Source organism: Globicephala melas, chromosome 14 (assembly GCF_963455315.2).
Source record: "Globicephala melas chromosome 14, mGloMel1.2, whole genome shotgun sequence".
NCBI lineage: Eukaryota > Metazoa > Chordata > Mammalia > Artiodactyla > Delphinidae > Globicephala > Globicephala melas.
The window spans coordinates 8880152-8907349 of NC_083327.1; the positions used below are offsets into that span (position 1 = coordinate 8880152).

General features: G+C 35.6%; 1 protein-coding gene across 49 annotated transcripts in view; it reads left to right on the top strand.

The window, feature by feature from the left end:
• The window catches only part of RIMS1 (regulating synaptic membrane exocytosis 1), a 474220-nt gene that overhangs the window by 351244 nt on the left and 95778 nt on the right, over positions 1-27198 (top strand). For 22 of the 49 annotated variants that reach the window (XM_060283416.1, XM_060283414.1, XM_060283411.1 and 19 more), the window contains 2 exons: positions 5674-5786; positions 21986-22098. In XM_060283416.1, the coding sequence (XP_060139399.1) occupies positions 5674-5786; positions 21986-22098 (226 nt within the window). Of the gene's footprint in view, positions 1-4431; positions 4615-5673; positions 5787-21985; positions 22099-27198 lie in introns of all 49 variants that reach the window. The other 27 variants (XM_060283406.1, XM_060283407.1, XM_060283403.1 and 24 more) reach the window with 3 other exon arrangements.

The window sequence follows — 27198 nt, forward strand, 5'->3', positions numbered from 1 at the left end:
GGAAAGACAGAAAGATAGATGGATAGATAGATAAATATTGATACACACATACATACATGCATGGACAGAGAAATAGATAGATAGATAGATGACTGATGGACAGATAGATAAGAAGAAAGTAATGAAACAATACTGATTACGTCACTGTATATATATTCTTTACTGTCAGCCCAGCTATTAGCAGTCTCTTTACCAGCATGTAAATGATTTTAAATCTTCAGCCATCATTCACAGCCCCCCGAGTCACATGCACACACAATTCCAATTATTTTGACAAGATTGAAATTTTTCCTCAAAGTTTCGTATTCTTTATATTCCATTCAGGCTTCTTTCATTCATTTAACAATTACTAGTTGAGTGACTACTGTGTGCAGTTTTACAGTTTCAGTGAACAAGTATTTTGACAACAAGATACTGTTTTACAAAACGTTAGATGACTCTAGAGTCCACTGCCCATGCTTATCTGAGCATCTGCCGTGCAACACTGAACACGTCTGTAAGCACAAATCTTCCCTCTAGGAGGAACAGCAGGGATTCAACCGACTCCTAGTGCCAAGTGGTTGCTTCAGGACCCTATTCGTATTCCTCTTACCGTTACTTACTTTGCTGTAGGTTTGATATAGAAAACTCAAACCTTTCAGGTATGCGGATTTGTTTGATTATAATTAAAGCTCTTTGTTGATTTTTATTAGAGTGTAAATCACATGCCTGGCGTTTGAGTGAATTGTTGAATAGCTGGTTACAAAAGAAGAATTGGCCTAGGTTTACATTAGCTCTCACTTCTTTAGAAGATACCTTGAGTTGACATGTAACTACAGATGAATTGAGACCAGAGTATGAATGCTCAGATGCTGATTCTTGGCCTTCGGGAGTTGACTGCTTCCCCAGAGGAGCCCCAGCACACAGACACACCTTGGCCTCTGGCAGAATTTGCTGCGATGATCATACTTTTTGAAGGTCCTTGGTTTGGCCTCCAAAATTTTGACCTTTTGAGAAACAGACGTGTAAGAAAATATTTTGAAAGATATGGTAACCAGTTCTAGATAGAAGAAAGGCAGAACCTGCTTCTGACTTCGGTGCCTCACCATTGCAATAGAACTTCAGACCCTCTGAAGAAGCTCCTTAGTAAATAAAAGTGTAACTTTTCACCCTCATGTGAGTTGAGCTTTGTGGATTGCTGGAACCACTGCGCGTCCTGTTCTGGGGTCTTTTCTTCTTGTGGAACTTGCTCTCTGCATCCTAGCTGGGGGATGTGGGGTAACTGGTATTTAGAATTGCTTGCCTATGCATTTTATGTTGTGCTGACACTCCGGAAGAAAGTCCGTGTAAGCCTGAAACGGCCATGACGGGAGGAGCCATGGTGACCTTAAATACCACATGCATGTCTATCCTTTAACAAGTAATTTAAAAAAAAAAGAACTCTATTTTTAAGCCGCAATAGAAGCAATTCACTGCACATCTGCTTGCAGCAACAGAAATGTCTAACAACCTAAGGTTTTGGTGGGAAATGTGTTTTACTTAAGTTCAAGTCACAACACCTAAGACTTTAGGTGAAGAGAGAAGGCGTAGGTTGAACTCAGCGGTAAATATTTAGCAATGGGTTTGGAGATGGTGAACTGGAGTCATAGGTTGGAATTCATACGTTGCTCTAGAACCCTCATTATTTTTGTTTCAAAAATATATTATGTATAGACATAAAAAGCAGAGTAGATGTTCAATTAAATACCATTTTCCGTATATTTTGTTCCTATAAACTCTCAAAAAAGGATTCTATTAAATCTTGTCAAGCAATTTGACACCTGCTCATATATTTATATTTTGTTTTACAAGATTAGCAATGCATCCAGGGATGTGAAATTACCATGTTTCATCTCATGATATAGAAACCAATCCTGTCTCAAAGGCAGAAAAGGGAGCAGTGTTGGAGCTTCATAGACCTGCGTGGGTCCCGCCTTTATCATGTTAGCTCTTTGCCCATTTGCAAGTCACTCTGTGACCCCCAGTTTTTCCATCTATAAAATAGGAACAATAGCACTTCTTAGAGCTGTTGTGAGAATGCAAAACAAAAAAGGACACGTGTGCAGGTATGTGGTATGCATGCATACACACACACGTCTAGACACGCACATGCACACTAGTGGCTGGCATGTGTAGACGGCGCCATGTGGATGCCCAGTGAGAATAGCTGTTACCGTCATTCTCCTTCTCTCTCACTCACTCCCCGCTCCACTCCTTAACGTGCTGGTTTTTGATCTCTTTCCCTCCGACACCCTTACATCCTTAGCACATGCTATTTCATCGAAAAGCCTGGATTCTCTCACGTTTCACTCCTGAACCTCAGCATTTCTTGAATAACCCTCCTTTCCTCTTGTCTGAAACAAACTCTACTTGTTTCCACCTTCTCTTTCTTCAAGGCCTTGCTCGTCTCTCTCCAGCCTCTGCATTTTCACTTTCCTCCGTTTCCCCTCCTGTGATCCAGCCCTGCTGCCACGTTCCTGGGTTTTCCTCAGACAGAGTGGTTTCTTTGTCCCCCCTTGGGTCCACGCTTTCATATTGGTCATCGTTTGGCTGGTGGCAGGAACTGTTTTGTTACTGAGGGACTTGTAGCTTGTGTCAAAGGAGAAACAGCCCTGGGGCAAAATGATTAACCCCCAACAGGATGCACTGTTCTCGGCCCTGCAAGCTCGTGGCTTGGGAAGATCTGTGTAACATTCAGCTAGAAAGCCACTTATTTGCCTTTCAAATTGCTTTTTATATTTGTTCCATTTAGTTTGGGGCCACATAAGGCCCCCCTAAATTACTCACATTTCAGGTTGCAATTAAGAAGTCCTTTTAGTGCTTATGAATTGCATTAAGAAATGAAGCAAAATTTTAGTGAAATTGCAAGATCCATGAATTTTCTCAGGACTAGGGTAAAAACTGTACTATCCAACTTTCAAAGCAAGTATTTTCAAGTGTATTCTGTACAAGGAGTGCTGAAGTTTATTCTCATGATAATGGCTTTTAAAGAGTAATAGATAGAAACTCATTATTTATCGTTAGAAAGGACTTCATCACACCTTGGTCCTTCCCACATAAATTAATTCTGTAGAGTTGAGTTCATGTGAGAAGGCAATCCAGATGGAATGAACAGCTTTAATATGTGTGGTCAGTCCTTTCTTCTATTAATTTTGAAATCGAAGTGACCGTCCAGGTTTCGGGATCTGCCTTAGGGGCTGATAAAGCATTAATCCAGAGCTCGATAAAATAAAATGCACATTAAAGACCTAAGCTGTACCTTTTTATGCCCTAAAATATGACATTTTCCCATTTTATTCTTTGGAAATAGAGGAGATATCCTGAATCAAAATAATTATACCTGTGAAAATCATTGTACTTGAGAAAAATTGTCAATCTGTATACAAGTTGAATAAATCACTCAATAATTAATGCACTTCCTGTGATCCGTATGGATTCTTGACTCTCACACACTTTAAATTACTTAATCGAATTTTATAGCATTGTTTTCCAAAGGATGAAGTGTTATTTCTTGGCTTCTGTCACTATGAAAAGTAATACAGATTAGGTATTTTAAATGTGCATTTTATTTAAAATACGTACTGAAAATGTTGAAAAAAGCAAAAACGTGTCTGCTTTAAACAAGCATATATTTATATATATATATATATAGTCACATATAAAAATCGGTTTTTAATTATTGGTCCTTAATTCGGAAATTGGCTTCATAATAATTTTGAACACTATATTAAGATAGCTGTCAATGTATGGACAGATATCTTTTCAGCTACTTTTATACATCAGAGGACATATTTTTATCCATATATCAGCCATCTGCATTTAGTCCGTTCAAAAATGAAGCATTACCCATCTTACTTCATCATTTTAATTTGTTGGTCTACTTAAATCAACCTTAGAAGACAGCTTCCCTTTGCTACCTATTTGGTATGGACTTCCCTGTTGCAGAGATAAATTATGAACATTGTAAAAGTACACACAGAACTCACCAGTGCATTGCTTCTTCTGGAAGGCAAGTGCTTGAAGTGTCCCTGAGTTCACTGTCCTGACTGTGTTCACTCATTCAAATCCAGATCTCTCTACTGAGCTCTTGTTCTCTGTGCTGCTGTGTTCTAGGCACCAGAGATACAGCTCAGTAAGAAACAAGAGACAGAAGTCTTTGCCCCTGTGGGACTTGAGAGGCTTGTTACACTGGAGGAGTCCAGACAGGCCCGCTCAGAACCACCAGGCGTGCACGTTCGCGATAAAGCATCAGTTTGATGTGAGGTCCATTTCAGTAACTGTGTGATGGGTTTGTTCCTGGGTTTTAAAATCACTGTCTTGTAAGAGTAACCAGGTTTTCCTTGGACAGATGTGCTGGTATCAAAGTGGATGTGACCTGCTGACTGAAGATCTTTTCTGACCCTAATGTTTTAGGGTTCTCCCACCATGTCTTTCTAGAAGGGGATACGCAGCCCCGAGAGCGACTGATCAGCTAGTCCTTAGGGGAAAACATCCCGCTCGCTCCCGCTCGAGTGAGCACCCTAGTGTCAGAACACTGTGTTCTATGCACCACCTTGCCCCTGGAGGGTCGGCGCCACCTTCTCCGCTCCTGACAAGGTCGCTGTTCCGTGTCTGCCTCTGGGTCTTGGTGTGGTGTTGTACCTTCCTGAGCTCTTGACACTGTCGCTCATTATGACACCATAGTTCTTAATCCTTTCTTTGTGGCACTTAACCTCTCCACACCCTCCCTTACCTGCATCTACCTTCACTGTGCTGGTGGTATTCTCTTCTATACTTCCTGCCAACTAGCCATCATCGAAAATTAAATCTGCCTGTGTTATGTCCTTCCATCTGTTTGTGGCATATTCATATATATATATATTTTAAATTATGTGAAATTCTGTATAAGAAATTACCTGGAGTTAAATGTGTACTTGCTTTAAAAAGTGTAAGAGGAATTAGAAAAAAAAAATTGAAAACTTTCATCTTTGTTCAGTAAAAGCTGAGAGTGTTTTAAAGTTCTTCAGTTAAAAAAAAAAAGTTTGAATGCCAGCAGATGGAGGTCAGCTTACTTCCGTACAATAGTGACGTATCTTCACGCTTCTTAAATTTGTATTTGTAGTTTTGATCTTTTCACCAGGATAGTTCGTAGCATGTGCCCAAGGTTATTTTTATAAATATCTGTTCAGATTTTTCCTATTTAAACATAAAGTGCAAGGGAATGGTAATTTATAAAAGTCTGCAGCCAGAACTATTCTTATCACTTATATGGATTTAATTGTAGCAATATAGGCAACAGCCTTTCCTAAATCATTTACCCATGTTGTTAAGATTCATAGGCTGTGAGTAGATATACTAGGTCCAGCACTACCAAAAATGGATAACTTAACAGAAAGTCACAACTTCATAGAAAGTGAATGAAAAGAAGTACGTTCCCTTCTGCCCAGTTCAGGAATTCATTCTGCAGAACTCTACGTGGCAGACATTTCCCTGTCTCTTGTAGCCCCTTTTGGTAATATTCCTTTTACACACATCATAAAAAGGACTTGATTTTGTTTCCAAAGGCCCAGGTAGGGGTTTTACGTCTGTTTTAAGAGGAACAGTAGGAAGGAAGAGATCCTTGTCAGGCCCTTTGGGATTTCATCGTTTCGTTTGCCCTGCTTCTTCTCCCCACAGAGTGCACCGGCAGGCCAGCCCGACGCGGTCCCCGCCCGCAGACACAGCCTTTGGCAGCCCTCGGGGCAGGCAGCTCCCACAAGTGCCAGGGAGGAGCGGCAGTGCAGAACAAGGTATCCATAGAGAGAGCACTGACAAAATCTCGGATTTGAGAGCCACCTCTTTTTATACTCCTTCTGTTGAAAGAATAGTATCTTGATGATACGTAGTGTGATGAATCCTAAGAAGTCAAGTGTCTTAGAGTTTTATTCCCGGCACCAAGTTATAACAGTTCGTGGCCTATGTGCTGTTTTTGCTGAGTGAGTGAATGAATGAATTTTAGATCGTCAATTAAAAGAACAGACTGAGCCCTAGAGGTACCTTTTCCAAAGGTGCAAAGGAAGAAAATAAAACTTTAAAAACCTCAGTACCATGTGGTATTTTATGTGTTAAAGGAAGACGTTTTTAACCTTGTTTTAAAAATGTTTTTAAATGAGGCAATCGTATTGAAGGCTTTGCTAGTGTTTTTTTTTTTTTTAATTTACCTGCAATACCTTGTATTTTTTATAGAAGTTTGATGGTGAAAAACTGGCTTAGAACACACATTTGAGTGTTTTTTATCAGTTAACATCACTTAAATTTCCCTTATTTTAAGCATGTACACATTGTGTTTTATCTTCCTAGAAAGAGAGATGTTGTGGGGTGGGCAGGTTTTAGTGGAAATTAAATTCACTAAGCTACCTGGCCTAAGAGGATTTAAATACCAGGTTAAAAGGGTCACTGTTTTCTTCATGTGACCCAAGGTGCTATCCCATTTCTCAGTAAGTGAAATGATTTGTTATCGGTAAATGTTATCACATAAATATTACCAGAGATTTGTTAAGCAGTTTAGTGAAATTCTGTTTAATTGGGGGTTGTAATATGAACGCAGTGGACTTCTATTTAAATCATGTATTGAAACTCTTCATCCCTATGAAACAACTGGAAGGTTAACATTTTGCATATTTTTCTCAACAGTGTTGGTTGTTTCTGATGTAAAACTTGTATATTTCCTTCTGTACTGAGGGTGCTGGGTATGTGTTTTACTCACGCAAAGAGCTTTACTGAATGTATCACCGAAGTGTTAGTGGTCTAAGAAGATAAATACATTGTTTCAAAAACTGATCAGGCAGAGTTTGTATACAGAGTACTTGGTTATAGAAAAATTAGTGTAGATTTGAGAAGTATCAGTATATTGACACAAAAATGCTGCTACAGTAAACTCTGGATTTGTATTATTTTTTAAAATCATATATCCTGTTGATATATCATACTTTAGTATTCAGGGTCATTATAAGGGTATTCATTTACTTAATCAGGAAAATATGAGGCTATGTGAAACTCTGACTTTCTTTTCTGAAATAACCATGAATTCTTTGGAATTCTCAGTTCATGTGTTTAACAGACTTTCTCTTATCTGGGAACATTTTGAGAAGATAATTCATAATTAATGTTATTAAGACTGTAATTAGCAGTAGCCTAGATGAAATTGTTTTAAAATTTATTTTTTTAAATGTGGTGTTTATTTAACTTATCCATTCATGAACTCCTGTTGCACAACTAAAAGAACTACAGGTTCTAGTGTTCCGCTACAAACTCAGTGTTACTGGCCATAGCGTGCCAAAGATTGATATCCAAAAAGTCATTTGTTTCTAAAATTCTTTGCATTTCCTCCAGTTGCTAAAACACTTCCGGTTCAAAAGTATATAACGGTACTGCATATAACGCTCATATAGTGAGATTATAGTTTTATTATTCTGTAGAAATAAGAATTGCTTCTACAAAGTCAGATGGATTGTGTGCTGGACTTTGGTTTTTATAAAAGCTCATGTTCTGTTGTTGATATCAGTCAACATTACTGTTTATGATATTCGTATTCACAGTTGTCTTTCAGAGAAATCACCAATTTGTAAAGATTGAATTGAGGTGGGAAGAAAGGAGTGACTGAGGATGAAATTGGTGGAGTTATTTTGATAGTTAATATCACAAGTACATTCCTAAACACTTGCTACTTGAGGTTCCTGAAGTTTATCGTCTTAAGAGTCATATAGATACAACCTTTAAAATATGACAACAAACATGTATTATTGTAACTATGTATTCTTCTATAAGTAAAATGGATCTGGTTTACTGTGTGATAATACTATGTGCTTTGGGGTGTTTGGTAAATGATGATACTGTCCTCCTTCGTCTTATTATGGATCTATTTCAAGCTGAACAGTTTATATGACATCTTTGTGTGTCCTAGAATATGTTTTTAAAAGTAAACTTCTAATTTGCTTCATGGATTAGACCGAATTTAGCTGTTGTCTAATCCATTTGAGATGGATTTCATTGATGTTCTTAGGGCTGTGGAATCATGTCATGTTTTTCTTTCCATATAATATGTTAAAATTTACTTCTGTCTGCCATGAAGACTGGTGCAGAATGCAGCTTACTTGCAATCAGTGAAAGTTCTACCGCACTTGACTTCTTTCCAGTTTTCTTTTATGTATATTTGTGTTTTTTTTTTAATTTTTAACAAAGGGTAATTTTCTTTTTTAAAAAAGATAACTGAGTTGATAAGCAGTTGTTGGTTAGGAGCAAACATTTCAAATGGTTTAGATTCCTTAATAGTGATACAACTTCCTGATGAACTTATAAAATAATTTTATTCATACACAGTTTCTGGTTACAATTATCTACATTATTTTGTTTAGGATCCATAGATTGTTTGCATGCTTCTTGTTTGGTTTTTTTTTTTCTTGTAATTCAATTTTACTATTCTCTCCTTGTGCGATAAAACAATTTATATTATTTTAAAAGCTAACATATAATTTGAAAAGATACACTTAATTTTTGAAAAAGTATTTTAATGTTTCTTTTAAAAATTAGTAATGCTAGCCTATTTGCTACACGGAATCTGATTATGTTGAAGTATAGTTAGGGGAAAAGAAGAGGTGTGATAACAATGCAGATTTTGAGATAAAGTCGCTAAAAAGTAGCCTTAAAGTTTAGGTAACTCAAATGGTATGTGATAATTGAGAGCAAAAACTTTCAGGAAATTCCTCTGGGTATGTTCCAATGTTGTATTACAATGTAGCCCTTAGGTAGAGTGAGACTGAAAGCAACATAATTGGTTGCATAAAAATGTATGGTTTTCTGAAATCAACCAAGTGATTTTTGTGTGTGTGTGCAACCTAGTTGTCTTTTTTAAGAGGACGTATTTAAAGATCATTCATAAACTATAAACTAACACTTGATGTGCCAGTTATGTTTTATGTGTTCTGTTATTAATTCTGCTACCTAGAACTAATGGCACTCCCCTTCAAAATATCTAGATAGGCCATTATTTCTCAGTAAATGGTGCACCAACAAGGAGGCAGAGAAAGGCTTAAGAAATGTCTGAGAAATACAGTCTGCAAAGAACAATTTCACTTTGAGATATTTTAATATAATTACAGTAATTTGAGAAGGAAGAAAGGATTACTTAATTTAAAATATATTTTTTTCCGGGTGGAAAATGTTCCTGAATATTTTCCACAGTGAAGAGAAAATGCCTACTATCTAGCAAAAACATGGAATTTATTTTTTTATTATATGCTTTTTCAATTATCTGAAATGCTGTCATTTTTTAAATGAAAATGTTAGTTATGAACGTTAAATATGCTTTTAAGTACATTTACAATAAAAAGTCACAATGGATTAAGGTTAAAATGTCTTAGTAAAGCGAGTGCTGTAATACTTTGCAATTCTTCAAAGGCAAGAAAAAAATAACACAAGATATACTTTTCAAATGCCAAGTATACAATATTAATTCCCCAATGTTTCTGTTTTTATTTAAAATCTTTAACTTGTTGCATTCATTCTTTCTTTGATTGATTTTAGTACCATATCGGAGATTTCCTCATGGTTTCTCATTGCAGTTTACCATGTCACATTATATGTTACGTATTTTTGTTATTCATGCCGTTGTGTTGATTCACATTTCCATGTCTAACTATAAATTTGCTGATTTCTTTCTTTTGTTTCCATCATTATGTGCATTTAATTCATTGAAGAACAAGAAAAATATAACTCATCCACAAAAGGTAAATATTAATGTAACTTTTTTAACAATTTAATATTGTTCCTTTTCTCTCATAGTATATGAGTTATCTAACTGTATTTATTGAAATAATGAGCCAAACTATTTAACAGATAGCTTTTTCCATGCAGTGATTTGGAAAGGCATTTGGTATTAACCGTTTTGTATGGTGAGCAGTTCACATCAAAGAGGAGAAGATTAAAATTAAGAGTATTTTTGCTTCAAAATGTATTTATCCACACTGACAACTAGAAAACGATTCTCTTTGGAAAAGAATAGCATATTTGTGATATGTTTTTGTTTATTTGCATTCCCCTGCTCTCATAGATAAAGGGTTTAAGTCGTACCTTCTGTGGTGCAAAGGAATAGAAAATCCTTGGGTTTTCCTTCGAAATAGCAGTAACCTTATGGCGTATTTGGCCCGCTGCAGTTATGCATCTGGGAAGTAGCTGCCGGGATGCTACTCCTCTTGGCCTCAGGAGGGTTAGAACACCCATCAGTTCTTTCTTCCTGAGGGACACAGGAGGGAAACCGTTCAGCCTGCTGTGTCGGCACCTTGCTGACCTGCCTTGTGGTCCTTGGGATCACATTTGATGTTTGGTCTTTGGACTTGAGTCCCACGTAGATGCAGACCTCCTCCGACTGTCTTGGGCCACCCTATTTGGTGTTACTGTTGGCTTGATAATTAAATATTTGAATAGGAGTTTTCAGCTTAATGAAATAATATTAACAATATTAAAAAGTTATATAATGCTACATAATTTAATAAAAGTATTTACTCAATATTTATAGATTCGTGATTGAGTTAATTTGTTGCCCATAGTAACCCTCAGAGTTAGTCCTGAGAGGGCCATCATCCTTATTTTATGAAAGGTAAAACTCAGATTGAGAGACATTAAGAGACTTGCCCATTCATACTGGTGATGTGACCTAGACTGCAAGCCCAGGGCTCTTGCTTTGGACCTCCTTCCTCTATACTTTAGTGCATCCTATTTTAATAGGCACAAATCCCAAACATATATCCCTAACTCCGAGTAGATTGAGGTATGTGTTACGTCTCTCAGTGTCATAGATTGAAAATGGGAGATAATATTCAATTACTTATCTCAGTTTGAATTTATAAACATATATTTATATTCCGGCACATAATACATATTCTGGCAAAGTGTCTGACATACTAGGCAATAAATAGATATTAATAAAAATCAAATGTTATTCAGTGAGATCCAGATGCTTTGGTCTCTAGGTTTTACATAGATTTCCGGCTATCTTGCATTTTTAACTCAGGTATCAGAAACACAAATTTAGGTTAAGTAGTACAAAAATGGCCAATACATTGGTACTTATATTCAGAAGAACTTATTTAGATTTGCAAGGTAAATTTTAGTTTGCTAAAAGCATTAAATTTTATGTTGGAGATGGGTCATGAGCTCATTCATTTAGCCAAAAGGAAGAGAAATGTAATAATTCTTCATCTGGAGAGCTCTTCCTTCTATATTATTACTAGCCAAAAGCTATAATTTGCTAATCAAAACAAAACAAAATTCATGGGTTGTAGAACCTCGGGTGTACGAAGCGTGCCCCTTTACAGCCTCGCTACACAGCGCATCAGGTTGTTGCGTTTTAACAAGGTCACTGTGTCCTGGCTGAGATGTGTCATCACTGTACCAAGTCTGCCTTGGACACAGGGTGTGGATAAGCTTCAACGGGATGCACCCCAGGGCTGAAAACCACCAAAGAGGCGCATCCCCAAATGCCGCCGGGAAGGCAGAGAGCAGCCCAGGATGCTGTACCTTCCCCCTTGGGATTTAAGGGAGCACAGCTTAGCAGGAAAAGCTTGGGAAGCCAGGAAAAGACAGACGCAAATTCAAGAGATTTCTTTAGAGTCCAATTTTAGACTCACCTGCCCCATAGGAAAGAAAACGTTTTATTTTGCATAGAACCCCTGCTGCTGTGAGCTGATGTTTTCTGGGGTCGCTCATATTGGAGAATTGAGTTATCTTGAGTGTTCCCTGGGTGATGGGGCCTGGCCCAGCCATGCTGAGCGAACGGCACAGGCCACCGACCCCTAGGGAGAGTTGGTTTTTGATGAATTGAAGACGAACTTGGAAGATGTTCCCAGTTCGTTGAGGCTTACGAGGTTTCACAAGATGCAAGATTTTCAGTGTTAAAACCAGGACAGCTCTGGGCGAACTGGGAAGGTTGGTGCCCCTCACTGTAGGGAACCACTATGTAATTGTACAGCATGTTTTGCAAAGCACTTCCAGCGAGGTATAAAATACCGTGAACATTTTTAATGGTAGATGGAATTTCTAGGGCACTTCCTCTATGTCAGTGACTTGACTGAGCATGTCAGGTATTCATCTCATATTTGTACAACCACCTGAGACATAACTCTTCATATCCTCATTTGCCAACGGAGGAGAGCTGAAGCTCAGAGAGATGCGAAACCTGGCCCTGTGTCAGTCTTCATTTGGGAAGTGGTAGGACAGGGAACCGGGCTCGAGCCTCACTCCAGAGACCTCGTTCTGAACCACTCTGATAGGCAGCCTCTCCCACATTCGGCACTGACCGAGCACCCACTGTGCATCAATACCACGTAATTACGGTAATAACCTGGGCACAGCCCTAAGGAAGGTGTGATGACTCCTTTTATAGAAAGAGGGCACGGGGGTTACGAGGTCGCCCACAGTAGCAAAGCTGCTAGAGGACAGAGCTGGACAGTGACCCCACGGCCCGTGTTCTGTCCCCTGCCTCGTGTCACTGTCACATCTTACACTCACAGCACCGGGAGGCCCTCTTAGGGGCCCTACCTCCCCCGGTGACCTGATTTGGGGCCGCGCGTCTGAATCTTCCAATCCCTGGCGTGCTCTTCAGGTGAAGCTTGCGCCTTGAGAACAGGAAGCCAGTGTATTTGGACAAAGATAACACAGATTTTGGGCTGAAAAGTTAACTGAGGAAATAGAAATGTTCCTAGCAGGTTATTTACCCTTTACCTCCCCCTTTTATGTTGGAAACTAATAGACCCTATCTTTTTAGGATTCACAGACTGTTTTATAGGCATATTTGAAATCATTCATTCTAAAAGTAAGCCAATTTTTCCCTCTCTGCTACATTTCTTGGACAGTTTTAAAGAGCCCATGAATGTAGTTTGGGGGCATCGAAATAACGATATAAGAAGATCAAAACAGAACCAGAAATTAAATGACTTCAAGGTGAGAAAAAATGTTATTATCATAATAAATTTCTAATTTATATGCCTTTAAGATAGTATTTCTTAAGTGCATTAACTTTTTGCCTTTTGGAGGCAATTTGGAATCATAACAAAACACATTATACTGCCTTTTCTACAAATATGAATTCCCTTTATCATAAAAAATGTGTAATTTACACACACAGAGAATGAAAGGCAGAGTTCAAGTGACTAAACGGTTTAAACAGGAATAAAGGGCAAATAGCATCTGTTGCGTTTTGTTTTCCTGTTTTCGCTAATAAAATATATAATAATTATTGCAACCAGGCCACTTAAGAGTTATCTCTAGTCAACTGAATTTTTAAACTTCTATTAAACAAATGCTCAAATAAATTACCTATATCTGCTTTTTGAAATGTTGACAAGAGCAGTTTGAATGTTAAGTCATGCAAAATGTAATTTTTATGGAGCTATCAGCATGAACCTTAATTAGGTGTAATTCATATTAAAAAGTAAAAATCATTTTAATAATTTTCTGTTACATTATTTATTGTTTAAGTAGTTGCACCCTTAGTAGTATACCATGGTTATGAAACACGTTATAGGAAAATATTATGCAACTTGACTTTCGCCAAAATAAGTAAACTAATTTGTATGTATATTCTATACAGGCAGCATTTTTTTAACTGTCATTAAGTAGAAAAGGATTCCAACTTTATTCACATTTTTCTTAGATGCATACTGAGTAGGTGCATGTGACCCAGGTGATTCGTTTGTTGTTATTGTGCATTAAGATTTCAAGTTCCTTAACCTTCTAGGGCTTTGCTTTTCCTGAACACTTACTATGAATATTCATGAATGTTTATTCATAAATATTTAGAGCTCCATTAGTAAAAGTGTCTAATTGATCCATTTCTCTTTTTGTCACAAACCCAGAACTATGGTTGTCATTCTAGCCTTCCCTTTAAACTTTAGGGACGTAGTAAAGCGACCCATGTAATACAGTTCCAAATTCTCGGTTTTGACCCTTTTTTTCCATTCCGCTGATTCAAATGTGAATATTTATAATAGTAGTAAAGACTTTTAAAACTTCAAAGTATTTAACACTTAAATCAGCCAATGGTCAAATTGTCAGATATGCCCCCTTGAGGGAGAACATCGTTGCCCCTTCCTCCCTGGGGTCTGTGGGTCGTGCAGGAGAGGATGCTGAGAAAAGGCTGATATCTAGCCATGAACAGACTCTTTGATTTTTCTCCTCTAAAGCTGTACATTTCCCCTAAATATCGTACATTTTTTTTGCAAGCTTTAAAATTTGTAAACACTTTTTACAGAAAAGAAGGGAAGAGACATTGAATTTAGTAGTTATGCCACATTGAGCCTTTCGAGATAGATTCTGTTGCCATCAGCATAATTGGAATAATGAAAAATGATGGATAAACATATTAGAGATACAGGGGATAAACAACACGACTCCTTGGGGAGTGAGTCTGTTATTCCCCGAGAAACCTTAATTCCATGGACTACTCTGCATGCTGAGTATGTTCTAAGCAGTGCCTCGTAAGGAGGACGGTGCTCTCTTTCAAGACAGAAATACATTTAAAAACTGTTTACTACATCTGTAACTCTATTTCTGCTTTGTAGATAAGTTCATTTGTACCCTTTTTTTAGATTCCACATATAAGCGTTATCACGTGACATTTGACTCTCTCTGTCTGACTACTCAGTATGACAATCTCTAGGTCCATCCATGTTGCTGCATATGGCATTATTTCGGGGAGGGATAAATTAGGAGAGTGGGATTGACACATACAAACTACTATACGTAAGATAACTAACAAAGACCTACTACTGTATAACACAGGGAACTCTACTCAATACTCTGTAATGGCCTATATGGGAAAAGAATCTTTAAAAAACGTGGATATATGTATATGTATAACTGATTCACTTTGCTGTACACTTGAAACTAACACATTGTAAATACTCCAATAAAAATTCTAAAAAATTAATCAAAACAAAAATAAAAGCAAGAGGGATGAGACTGAAAAAAATCATGTGCCTAAAACCAGAGAGATGTTACAATGTAGATGTAAACAGAAGAATTTTAAAGCCAATTTTTAATGCCTCTGTTCTGTTTAGAAACACCATGAGCAAAAGTTTTGTTTTAAAAAAAGGCATTTTGTTCAAAGACATATAGGAAAATAATAAATAGGACAAAACATAAAACTCTTTAAAAACTTTTAAAAATAAAAAGCTGTTTAACTCTGTGTAACACAAAAGGGCAAGGTAAAATGACAGATTTTCATCTGACTCCCTTATCTGTCCAGTATCTGATTAATATTTTCAGTGTTACTCTGGGACTTGGCAACTTTGACACTGAAAGTGAGATCTGGGTCTGGAAATCCTGAGCTTTGTTTCAGGTAGTGGAGTGAAAATCAGCTAAAACAAGAGACAGCCTTGGGGTTTGGGCTGCAGCAAGATTTGAGTGATGATACAGACAAATTACCTATTTCCCCTATGTCAATATTCCATTTCAATTACCTATACTAAAACACAGGCTGTTTTCTTTAAAAATCCTTAAAGGCAATGTGGTTTTTCACTAAATATGTTACTTACTTGTGTTTTATGTTTCTCATACTGGATAGATGTTATATTTTATTTTATTGTTTATGTAACTGTAGCATAATCCTTAACATTCAAGAGAATCATGCAGGGGTGCAAGGGAAACAGTTTTGCACATTTCTACCCTTGCAAATTGAAATGCATTTTATTCTAGGAAAATGACCCATTTCTGGCATTTCTGTATAGTCAAAATATTTTAAACATTTAATCTTTATTTATACATACTGTATATGTCAGGGGAAAGGAGGTGGTGTGTAAGTATTCTATCAAAGTTGCTTATTATACTCATATGACTCCAAAGATAAGGATGAACATGAAAGGACTACATTATCTTTTAACTGGAAAAAAAAAAAGATAGAAAATAACAAAAAATATAACCAGTAAATTTTTCCCCTTAACTTCCATGGTTTTGGTAAATTGGCAAATAAAAAAAAAGTAAAAATGGTGGAAATCAGTTAATTGACTACAAGAGAGTAAGTCATTGTAGTTTTCCATTTTTTGAAAATGTGAAAAAAATATCAATACCCTATTGAACTAATACAGAGTCATAGACTGCAACCGCGGGAAGTTACTCTAAGTTACTTTCTCTTCCCTTTACAAATGAAAACTCCGTAATGGACAGATTTCAGGACTGATCAAGGCCACGGTGACGGATGCTGATGCCACTAAGGTTGTCATCTCTGCCAAACTTTCCCAGTCCTGAGTTCCGACCATTTCACTCCGTTGCTTCCAGATGTATGGAAAGTGTTCACACATCTTAACAATTTGTATTCCTCTAAAGTCTAGAAGGCTGTGTGTAGAGACTAGCATTGCAGTCTTGAATTTTCAAATATAAAAACATCTTTCTTTCTCTTCAGGCTGTGCATAGCTTATAATGATTACAGATTCAGTCAGCTAAATTTTTTCATCTTTTATTACTTTATAATTTTCACGTTTCCTATTGTTTATTGTATTTGAGTGCCCACTAGTACTGATTTTTGACAATAAAATGCTTCGGAGAAGGGGTTTTATCTGTGCTGTCAGTAACTAAGACATTGCAAGTGCTTCCTCCATCTGTTTAATTCTACCTGACAGCTTTCAGTTGTGTAGTCATTTATCATCGCTCTTTCTGAGACACGCACTGGACCAAGGTCGGGGCTTGACTGTCCAAACTCGCATTGTATCAGTAACAGCAAGGAAGCAGAGGCGTTAAGTTTTCTATCATAAAGTGTGACAGCACTTTGTAGTTAACTAGATGAGCTTAGTTATCCTGTGCAAATGTTACCATGTTTCACCTTTGACACATGAACTAGCTAACCTTGTTAGAAAATAAAATACTCATAATCTTTTTACTTCAATATATTTAATAATATAGAAATTTTCATTATTCCTATTCTCTTTTACACTGTTTCACCTGGAACACTTGAAAATACAGGCTTAACAATATATTACATGGATTATCTTTTTTGCCTATAAACACAAGCATTTGAAATTTCAAATTCATGTTAATTTCTAGATGCATAGGGAGAAATGTGAAAGATTTAAGGACTTTGAAGAGCAGAGCATATATATTTTTATATATATTTATATATTGTAAATAATTGTATTTATATAATTATAAATTTGTGAATAATATTTAAACCACATTTATGAAAATTTAATGTTTAACATAATTATCAAATTACACAGAATCATAATATTCACAATATTTTAAAGCAAGTCATGAATGTCTGCTAAGTCAAAGGAGTTTCCCAGAAAATCACATTTCTCTTTGGAAAAGGTGGTACTACAGAAATTTTTCAGTGGTGGGTTAAGGAAGATTTATTCATGATTCTTAAGCTATCTTTTTTTTTTTTTTTTAAGTCACAGCCCTATTTAATAATCTTATGAAAGGGATAGATCTAGAAAAATGCATACAGACACAAACACAATATTTGCAAATGACTTCAGCTACTTCAGTTTCACCAAAGATCATCTATGATACTAGAATTCATAGCAAAACATAGGGCATGAAAAGAGAAGTAATTATTTTAATGTCTTTATTTTTAATAATACCTAAGACTTTCCATTAGAAAACTCTAATAAATTACTTTTTAAATTGTATTTACTTTTCTCACCTTGCATGCTGCAATCAGTTATTCTCGTTGAGTTTAGAAGACAAGAAATTATTTCATAAGTATTGTTTTAGCTTAACCTCTAAAAAAAGTTCTAGTTTTATACTTTCTTACTTGTAATGTTGAGCTGATATTTGATATATGTACATTCATTGGATAAAAATACCAGAGTTTAAAAATAACAGTGGATATAGAGTAAAGTTGATCTAAAGAAAACAGATTAAGTTCAATACATATCTTTTAGGTAAATTAATATTTGCTTTTTAAAAAGCACAATTTATTCAACATCAAACACATCAGTCAGCTTGTAGAAAGCCCAGTGAAAAGTTCCAGCTCTTAAAAAAAAGCTTCTGTATGAAATTACAATGTTAATTACACCCTAGGGGCTAGGAGAAATGAATTACGTTACTATCACTCTAGGGGCAATTATAACTGAAATAGCTGTACTATATGTAAGCTATATTTTCATTAAAAGACTAAGTGAAATTACATGATAATTATATTTGTCATAGAAAATGAGAGGGGTTATTTCACTCTCTAGTATGTAGCAGTGTTTGAAATTTAAAAAAAAACAAAAAAAAAACCAGAAGTCCCCGAATTTAAAATCTTTTTAAAAAGGAATAGTAACTGACACTTCAGTGGTTTTGTGGGTCTCCAAGGCTAGCAGTATTCAGAATGCTCCTAAAATGTGAGTTTAATGCTAGGATTTGTGGAAGAATTAGAAAATATTTTATTTCATGTTTTAATTTTGCTATTGGTATTAAAATTGTTAATATAGAAATTTTAAATGATCAGTAATCATTCTTTTCAAATTAAGATATTTGAGCTCTCTGGGCTGTGGTTAATTTTACTTTTAGTGAGATACTTAACAGATAATCATATTCCAAGGATTCAATTAATTTCTAATCATTACCAAATATCTGTTATTCTCTCTGTAAATCATGTACCTTAATCATCATGTCTTCTGGTTCAAACTTGTGACAAATATTCTATTTTAACTCATAAATTTTTCTTACTATTTAGATTGACACACCCATAATCCAGTAACGATGTCAATTTATTCCACAATATACAGTTGAAAAAGAAAATGCAAAATAAGAAAAATCTGTAGAAAAGTTAAAGAACTGCCAAATTAACACTGAAGCCTCTTCATTGATGTTTACGAAAAACAATTTTACTGAAACATGATCACGTGTATAAACAATTATTTTAGAATACACACGAGTGTACACATAATCAGGAAATAATGAGAAATGGTTTTTTTAATGTTAATTATATGTAATTATCTGGCTTTTGATATGAGTAGGTCAATGATAAGCTGTTTGCATTTTGCTTCTGATCTTGGAATCCGAGAGCAAACAGTGAGGACATAACAAACTACCTTTTTGCTGGCGAGTCAAGGGGTCTAGTCATGACTTTGAAAAAAAACTAATTTGGAGATTTCCTTTCTTTGACAGATTAGAAGAGGTCAAATTTCACTTGTTTAGTAACAGAGATAGTACATTAATCGTTTTTGGAAGGTCAAAGCGAAGTCATTTAAAACCATTTTAGGGATTTGGTTTGTTGTTGGTATTTTTTAAAGTCTTTAAAAAGCCTGCTACTGCTGCCATTTTCCTTTGGTATTGGCCTTGGTCCTGTCTGTTCTGCCTCTGCTTCCATACCCAGTGAGTTTACTCTGAAAGCAGAATGACAGCTGTCGCCACCACCAGCAGGTCTTCTTGAGAGCGATACAACACACAGAGCAGCCTTGTCCAGGAGTAAAAAAAAAAAAAAAAAGACCACATTTAATAAAGGGAAAAAAAGAAATGAAACGAGTAAGAAAGAAAGGAAATCGCATTTACCTTTGTAAACTTTACAAAAGCCTGCAGAATTGCTAGTCTGGATGCAGTTGGTTTTAGAAAACAATAAAAACAAAGTATAACGGAAAGTATCTAGCTTTTGACAAAACAATCTGCCTGGAGAGTCTTCCAGGTTCATTAGATGGAAAGCCGTCCTTAATTCTTGGAGGTGAAAATCGTGGTCTTCTCTAAGGGGCAGCTGGAACCCACAGGTACTTTGCTAATCACACACCACCTTGAAAAGAATCTGAATTCTCTTGCTTAATTTTGTCATGGCTTCTTGGCCACCAGCTGCTGCGTCCCTCAGGCTCACCCTAGGAATTCAGTGTCCCCATATCTTTCCTTAATAAGCTTTTTTCCCAAGCCCAGAGGGGAAAAACTATAGGATTCATTTCAGTTAGGCTACCACTGTGTTCTTATGATTTAGTTTCGAGTTTTGCAAAGTAAAGATTTAAAATCAACCATATCATAAGCCAAGTAATTCTATTTAAAGCAATGAGGTGTTGTCCTGGCAAGGTTAAATCACCAGAACTGCTTCAAGCTGCTTCAGGCAGTACATCTTGGGAAATAATCTTTTCAGTGTCCAGTAACTGACCCCCTAAGAATTACATGATGCTAAACGTAAAGGTCACAAAGCTATGGGCTAATCAACGTCAAAAATTTCTTTAAATTAATATCTTTGCTGAGAAGATTAAGCTAACACCATTTAAATCTGCTTTTATCACAAATAGAGATTACTTGGAATTGCTTTAAGCTTTAATCGTACAGTACAGCTGATTACAGTTCATTTGACTTCCTCAAAGCTCAAAGCAGTGACCCAGGAAGTACCACGTCACAGGCAGATGGCAGAAAGAAGACACATGTACATTTTTCTCATTGGGTATACAGTCTTCTATAAATACAACTCACATTTTTCAATAACTTGTCTCAATTCCTAATTCTCTTGAGTAGCATTTTGCTTTATATTACTTATTATGACTCCTTATATATTGTCAAGTAATTAATACATTTCTGAACTGCTTTTCTCAAGATCTCTATTGAACCATCCTTTAGTCATAATAGTCATCACTTACGGTCTCAAGTCAACATTTTCAAAGCAAGTGTGCGTGATTGCTTCATCCACATAACTGTGACATTAGGGATTGATAATCGTCTAATTTACTGAATTTAAACAGAGCTAAACATCTAACAGCTTGGTGTGAAAATTACAAGCAAAACATTTACCCACACATTTCACAGCATGTATTTATCTCCTGGGCTATGAGCCTGTATTTGAACACACAGTAAAAGCTACATATTTACTGAATTTTTATAACAAGTGTCAGTGCCTTTTATCAGGGATCACAGGCCATGTTTAATCACTGCAATGGAAAAAATGTGTCAACAAGTGTCTTTATAAACTCCTTGTAAGACAGGAAGTCAGCACTCACCTCAATTAGTTGTATCAAAATGTCCACTCTCCTTTAAATCACAGGGCCTCTTAGCAGAAGCCCCAGTACATGAATTACAAAACAGTATGGGTTGTGGTCAGATACAGGTGTATATACACAACTTAAAAATAAATTGTAGCACTTGTTGCAGAGATTGGCAAGAGATAAGTTGTGAAACATAAACGTAGGTCTCACAACGCAGGTATACGCACACGACTGTATTCTTCAGTCTTCATTTGTAAGAATGTAAAAATTAAAGGCAGGGTTTTAAAGCCAAGCTGCTTGTGATGGATTCTGACTTAAAATAGCTCATACTTTATTGAAGGCTGTAATTCTTCGCATCTAAACAATCACTCCTGTTACTTAGGAGATGATAAAGGCATAACTGGAATACACATGTTTATTTACAAATTTAAATTAAAGAGCTAAAGTTCTATATCACATTTTCAAAAAGTGTGAATTTCATTTATGTTTTCTTCAGAAATAGAAAACAAATCTTTTCTCTTAGCAAGTCCGTTTTTAAGAATGGAAAATATTCATGAAAAGCGGCTGGTAGAAATGAAGGATTTAATAAGAATGGCTCAGAAAAGCAGGCGCTCTTCCATTACAAGAGTTTTTAAGTGACTCCTGCAGCTGAGGGTGTCACATGGTGTGCATGCATGTAAATAAACACGTGTATCTCTGTGTGATGTGTTCTATCTATATGTACAAGCAACAACCAGTTCATTCAACAGGAAGCATATTTTCACAATTAAATTCGGTTTCATTTAATGACTCATGAATGGAACTGAGATTATTTCATATCCGATAAAGACATAGGATCCTTAGCTTTTGTTACTAACCGTTGTGTCCCCCATTCTGTGTGATTTGAGTCACGTTCCTCTTTAGAGCGACAGTTGCTAGCGTTGTATCTTCTGCCTTTTTTTGGTTAATCGTGTGATTTCGAAATTTTATTTGGTTGAAGTCGTATCAAAAGCATTGCAATCTTAAACCATTCGGTTCTTCAGAGGTGCTTCGGTGTTTTAATAGACTCCCGTTGTGTGTTTTTGCAGCAAGCTTAGTAGTGGAGGAGCGAACGAGACAGATGAAAATGAAAGTGCATCGATTTAAGCAGACAACAGGGTCTGGTTCTAGTCGAGAACTTGATCGCGAACAATACTCCAAGGTAAAACCAGTAACCAACCAATAGTTCCCCTGGTAAAAAAGTACATTATGGGTAGCAGGTAGGACCAGTGAGCACCAGGTTACAGGAGAGAGGTTATCCTTCAGGTGATGCTCTTGCATCATAACCTCTCTCCTCTTGATATTTTCACAAGATATGTTTAGTAACATATTGTCTATTAACCTGGATTAAATGTTTTATTTAAAAAGAAAATGAAAATACTTGATATGAAAGTCACTTGATGATCGATTGTCGTGGTCAAATTCACATAAATAAGCAAGATATGTGAAGCCATTTTAAGCCATTGTATTGCTTGAATATCACTTAATATTGTATTTTAAATACTAAGATATAGATTTATACTCTTAAATACTATTTGAGGTTGATATTCCTATGAGATTTCTTAGTGAATGACAGAAATTATGTGATGTGAGATTTCTTATTGATCTGTCTTTAGTGAGAAAAATAACTGATTTCAAAGTCTCAGAAACTGAGGTCCACACAATTTCAAGTGAATAAAAATTTAATTTATATTTCAATATTATTTTGTATGGAGGCAATAAGGAGTTTATAAACTGCTAACTAGCATCTGATAATTTTGATTAACATGTGCATAGAATTTTATACTTCATGAAGCAATTTTAAATTTATTATCTGCTTTATTTAAAAACCTTTTTTTTAGAATACTACAAAAGTGGCAGCAGCCACTACAGGAAAACCCGTGTTTTAATCTGATGTCAAGAATACTTTTGGAAGTAATGACCTTTTCGAAATTCAAAATTAAATAAAACGTTGTTAGCTTGTTATATGAACCTAGAAAAACCTACTCATTTTTAAATATTGGAGGTTGTTCATTATATAGCCAGATATTCAGGGACTAACACAAAAATATGGAGGTGGTGACAAAATCTGATTTGTCATCAGCCCACCATAGAGCCATATGTGCTGGATGCCATCTTATCACTTTATATCTTAGTTTAGTTGCAGAAGGGTTGCAACTGGACAACGTCCAAGGTCGCTGTGATTCAGCGGGGCTCAACTCCCAAGGAGTCTGAAACAGTATTTTAAAAAGTAAAATCAGTAAAGAAAAGAAAAAATCAGTAAGCAAAATATCTTGATGTTGCAGAGTTGCTGATTCCAGCTCCACATAGTTTTTCCTCCAGTTTGTTCTTTATGATATTATTACTTCATCTGCTATTTGTCTGTCTTTATGGATATCATCATCATTTTTGCTTGCTTTTACCACAAATGCAGTAAGAATTAGGAAGCAGCATAAGTTAGGTTTGCTTCCTCCACTGTTGCATGTTCTTATTTAGAAACGATCTTTAAAGCTGGAAATGTTTTCTTAATTTCTTAGCATTATGTCAAAGGACGAGGTCAAATAGAACAGCAGGGATAGGCAGAGCCAATGCAGGAAACAAGAAAGAGATAAATAAAGAATCAGCGTAAAAAGACTGAAAGCCTTTTCTGAACTAGGCCTCACATCATTAATCCATTGATCAAAAACAAAATAAAAAATAAACTATAAAATGAAGTCCCCTAGAAGTCTAAATCACCACTAACACATATTCATAATGAAATCAAAAGTAGGTTTATCGGGCTCCCCTGGTGGCGCAGTGGTTGAGAGTCCGCCTGCCGATGCAGGGGACACGGGTTCGTGCCCCGGTCCGGGAAGATCCCACGTGTCGTGGAGCAGCTGGTCCCGTGAGCCATGGCCGCTGAGCCTGCGCATCCAGAGCCTGTGCTCCGCAACGGGAGAGGCCACGACAGTGAGAGGCCCGTGTACCGCAAAAAAAAAAAAAAAAAAAAAAGTAGGTTTATCTTGGTCGGGAAATTCCAAATTCTCTGATGGGTAGAAATTTAGAACTTGAAAATACCTCAAAATGATCTTCAATTCCACCTCTCTTATTTACCAGATTCATGAAAACTGAGGCCCCCTCAGAAGAAAGGAGGTGCTTTCCCAACATTAACAAAGACTTTCTAGGGAGTGGTGAGCCCACCAACTCCTGATCTGGAACTTAGATGCCCTTCGTTCCTCTTCTGACATCAATGAAATGTACACATGACTCCAGTTTGATTCAGAGATTCTTCTATGGCTTTTGATTTGCATGCAGTTAAATTATCATATTCTATCATTCCTTCCTTATTTGCACAGACATTCTTTTCCTTTTCCTCTCTCATTGCATTTAAATATTAAAAAACCCATTACTTTCAAATACATTACTATTGCTCTTACTGCATACATTGATACTACTATATTACATAAATAAAATTATTATAAATTATATTGATAAGTGTGAGATCAAAGATATGGTATCTTTACAAACATAAGACTATAGGACAGGAAAAAAATATAAGATAACAAATAATTAGCTTATTTTTAATTTTATATCTTAAGTAAAAGGTAAGTACTCTCTGCAATTCTAAGATTCCTAATGAATGCTTACAATAAAATTTTTAAATAGTTTCCAGTAGCAATTCCAGTTAAACCTCTCGCATTTTTTTCTTTCTTAAATTTAGCCTTTTACCTCAACCTTTTTACAATTTACTTTACAAAGATCTATTTTTATTGATATAGTTGAGAACCAGTATTTTCATAAATTTAATGTACATTAAATTTTGAACTTTATTCCTTTATTGACTTATTTTTAGTGTTTTAATCCATTTGGCATTTTGGATGAAGCAATGCACCTTAGTTGAAATTCTGCCAAATTAGAAATTGGTTAACAGCTTTCAAAATATTTATAACCAAACACCAACAGAACTAGATTTTCTTCAGGGCAAAGAATTACCAGACACATGTAGTATAATTCCTAAGATGTTTCAAACCTGACATCTCCTTTAAAGTATTAAATGAACCTAATTCCATCCCGAGTAAGGAATTAGCACTAACTTAGCTTTTGAGAAAACACAAAACTTCGTGTCTCTGAAATGTGACACTGTGCTAATTGTTCACTGATGTTAGACAGAGTCGCATGCCTTGGTGATGGAGTAAAGTTCATAACTGGAGAGTGAGTTTGCACGTAGGCCTCACATTTTAAAGAGTACTTGTGTTTCTGTAACCCAAGAACAGCAAGAAGGATTGACGTTTGACGTGATGGTTTTTGTAGGCAGCTACCAAGAGTTTATTATTACTTATGAAAATAGCAGCCCTGTTATGAGAGCTTCCCCTCACATCAAGGACAAATTTCCCTGCTGTGTGATCAGTGTCTATTTCTCCTGAGGAGGCTACATTTCTCAAAATATAATTAACGTATTTCTATTAAAATATTTAATTGTTAAATAGGAAATTTAAAGAATCATGCTTGATGAAAAGTCAAAGTGATTATTCAAACTTTTAACAGATTTTGAAAATAAGTAGATGTAGTAGTATAAAGTGAGTATAAAAGCCTTTCCGTTCCTTCAAATAACCAATGTGAAGAAAACTGTGACATGGTGTCAGAATGGTGGGTTATTCTTTACTCCAATATAAAAAATTTTTAATATGACAATCTTTTAAAATCCCTTGTTTTATCTCGTGGCTGGAATCTTTTAAAATCCCTTGTTTTATCTCGTGGCTGGAATAGCAAAAGTCTATAGACAAAAAGGAGAAGAAGACATGATTTATAGAAACGGAGGATTTGCTTAGTTGGAGAAATAATTCCATGCACACTCACATGATCTTATGTTATAGTCTACACTGCTTATTATTGGCATTTGTCAAATAAGGGGAGAATTTGTGCTGGGGTCACGCCATGCCAGAAAACCTCTTACAGCTGGGCAAATTTTTATTGTATTAGAAACCAATTCATTCATATTCTCTCATGGACAAGCTATCATTTCAATGTTTGGAGACATTATCATAATCACATAACATATTTACATAGCAAAATAGTTTTAGAAACAAGTCATATAGGAAATATGTTTGTGCCCCAGTAACAGAGTTAAATTCAGATTCCACTATGTGAGCCTACTTTTTACATCTATTCTGTAAATAAAAAACAGTTCTTATTGAAATGAATCCTGTCAGTCAGCACCACGCTATCAGATAGGGAAGAAGTTAGTGCTAAAACATTATCATGTTACTTTATCATAAATCATATTAATTTTAAATCATACATGAAGTTATATAAATAGCTCAGTTCTGAACATAATAGCATATATGCATGTCCTTTTGGATTATAATGAAGCACATGGCTTTCAAAAACAGATCATGCAATTATGAAAAAATTCTTTGGAAAGATAATTTTATAGATACTCTATGAATTTGAAATTGTTTTCATGCTTGATGTGAAATTCTTTGCCCAAAACATACACGTGAGAGATGAAAAATTAAAACTAACATTTAAATACCCTAGGCCTGAGCTACTAACACTTGAAGGATTATTAAATAAACATGATCCTTTCTCTAGAAGTTTTTAAAAAGTATTATTGTCTTATAGTTCTTTTTGTATATACAGATCTACAATTTAGCATCATTTTATTTAGTACTCTTTAGCAAGACAATTGTTTATACAAATTTTTAGAAATAGAGTGTTCGGATTATTTTAGATATAGTAAAACTCATTTGATATGGAACTGAGAGGATGGGTGAGTTTTTCTACAAGTTTAGCAAACATTTGATATTTTCACACCTTAGGACATAAATGCTTGATAAGAAACTTAAATACCCAATGTTTTGTCATGTGTCCCTTTAGTTATGTGTTCTTTTATTTTATATAAGAAGTTATATTATCTTACCTTCCAGTACCTAACAATAGAAAATCAAGTATATATTTGTTATTTTAAAGTTGTAGATACTTATATAACCTTCCTATTTATTATGATTAAAACACACATAGAAAAATAAAAATAGAGACTGTATAAAGCTCTTCACTGTGTGATTCTTTGCACTAAGAGTGAAGTAGAAAAAAAGAGTAGATTAACTGCTTTGAAATCTTCACAAGTTTTCATCTTTCACCTAATGCTTTCTAAGACCTCAGGTAATGAATACTAGAGACAAATATAAAGACACATTTAAATATGAGATATAGTGTATCTCGAAATTTTAATAGGAATCCATTTTTTACCTTCAGCACTTAGTTGATAGTTTAAACCTGAAAATAACTAATTAAGCCATAATAG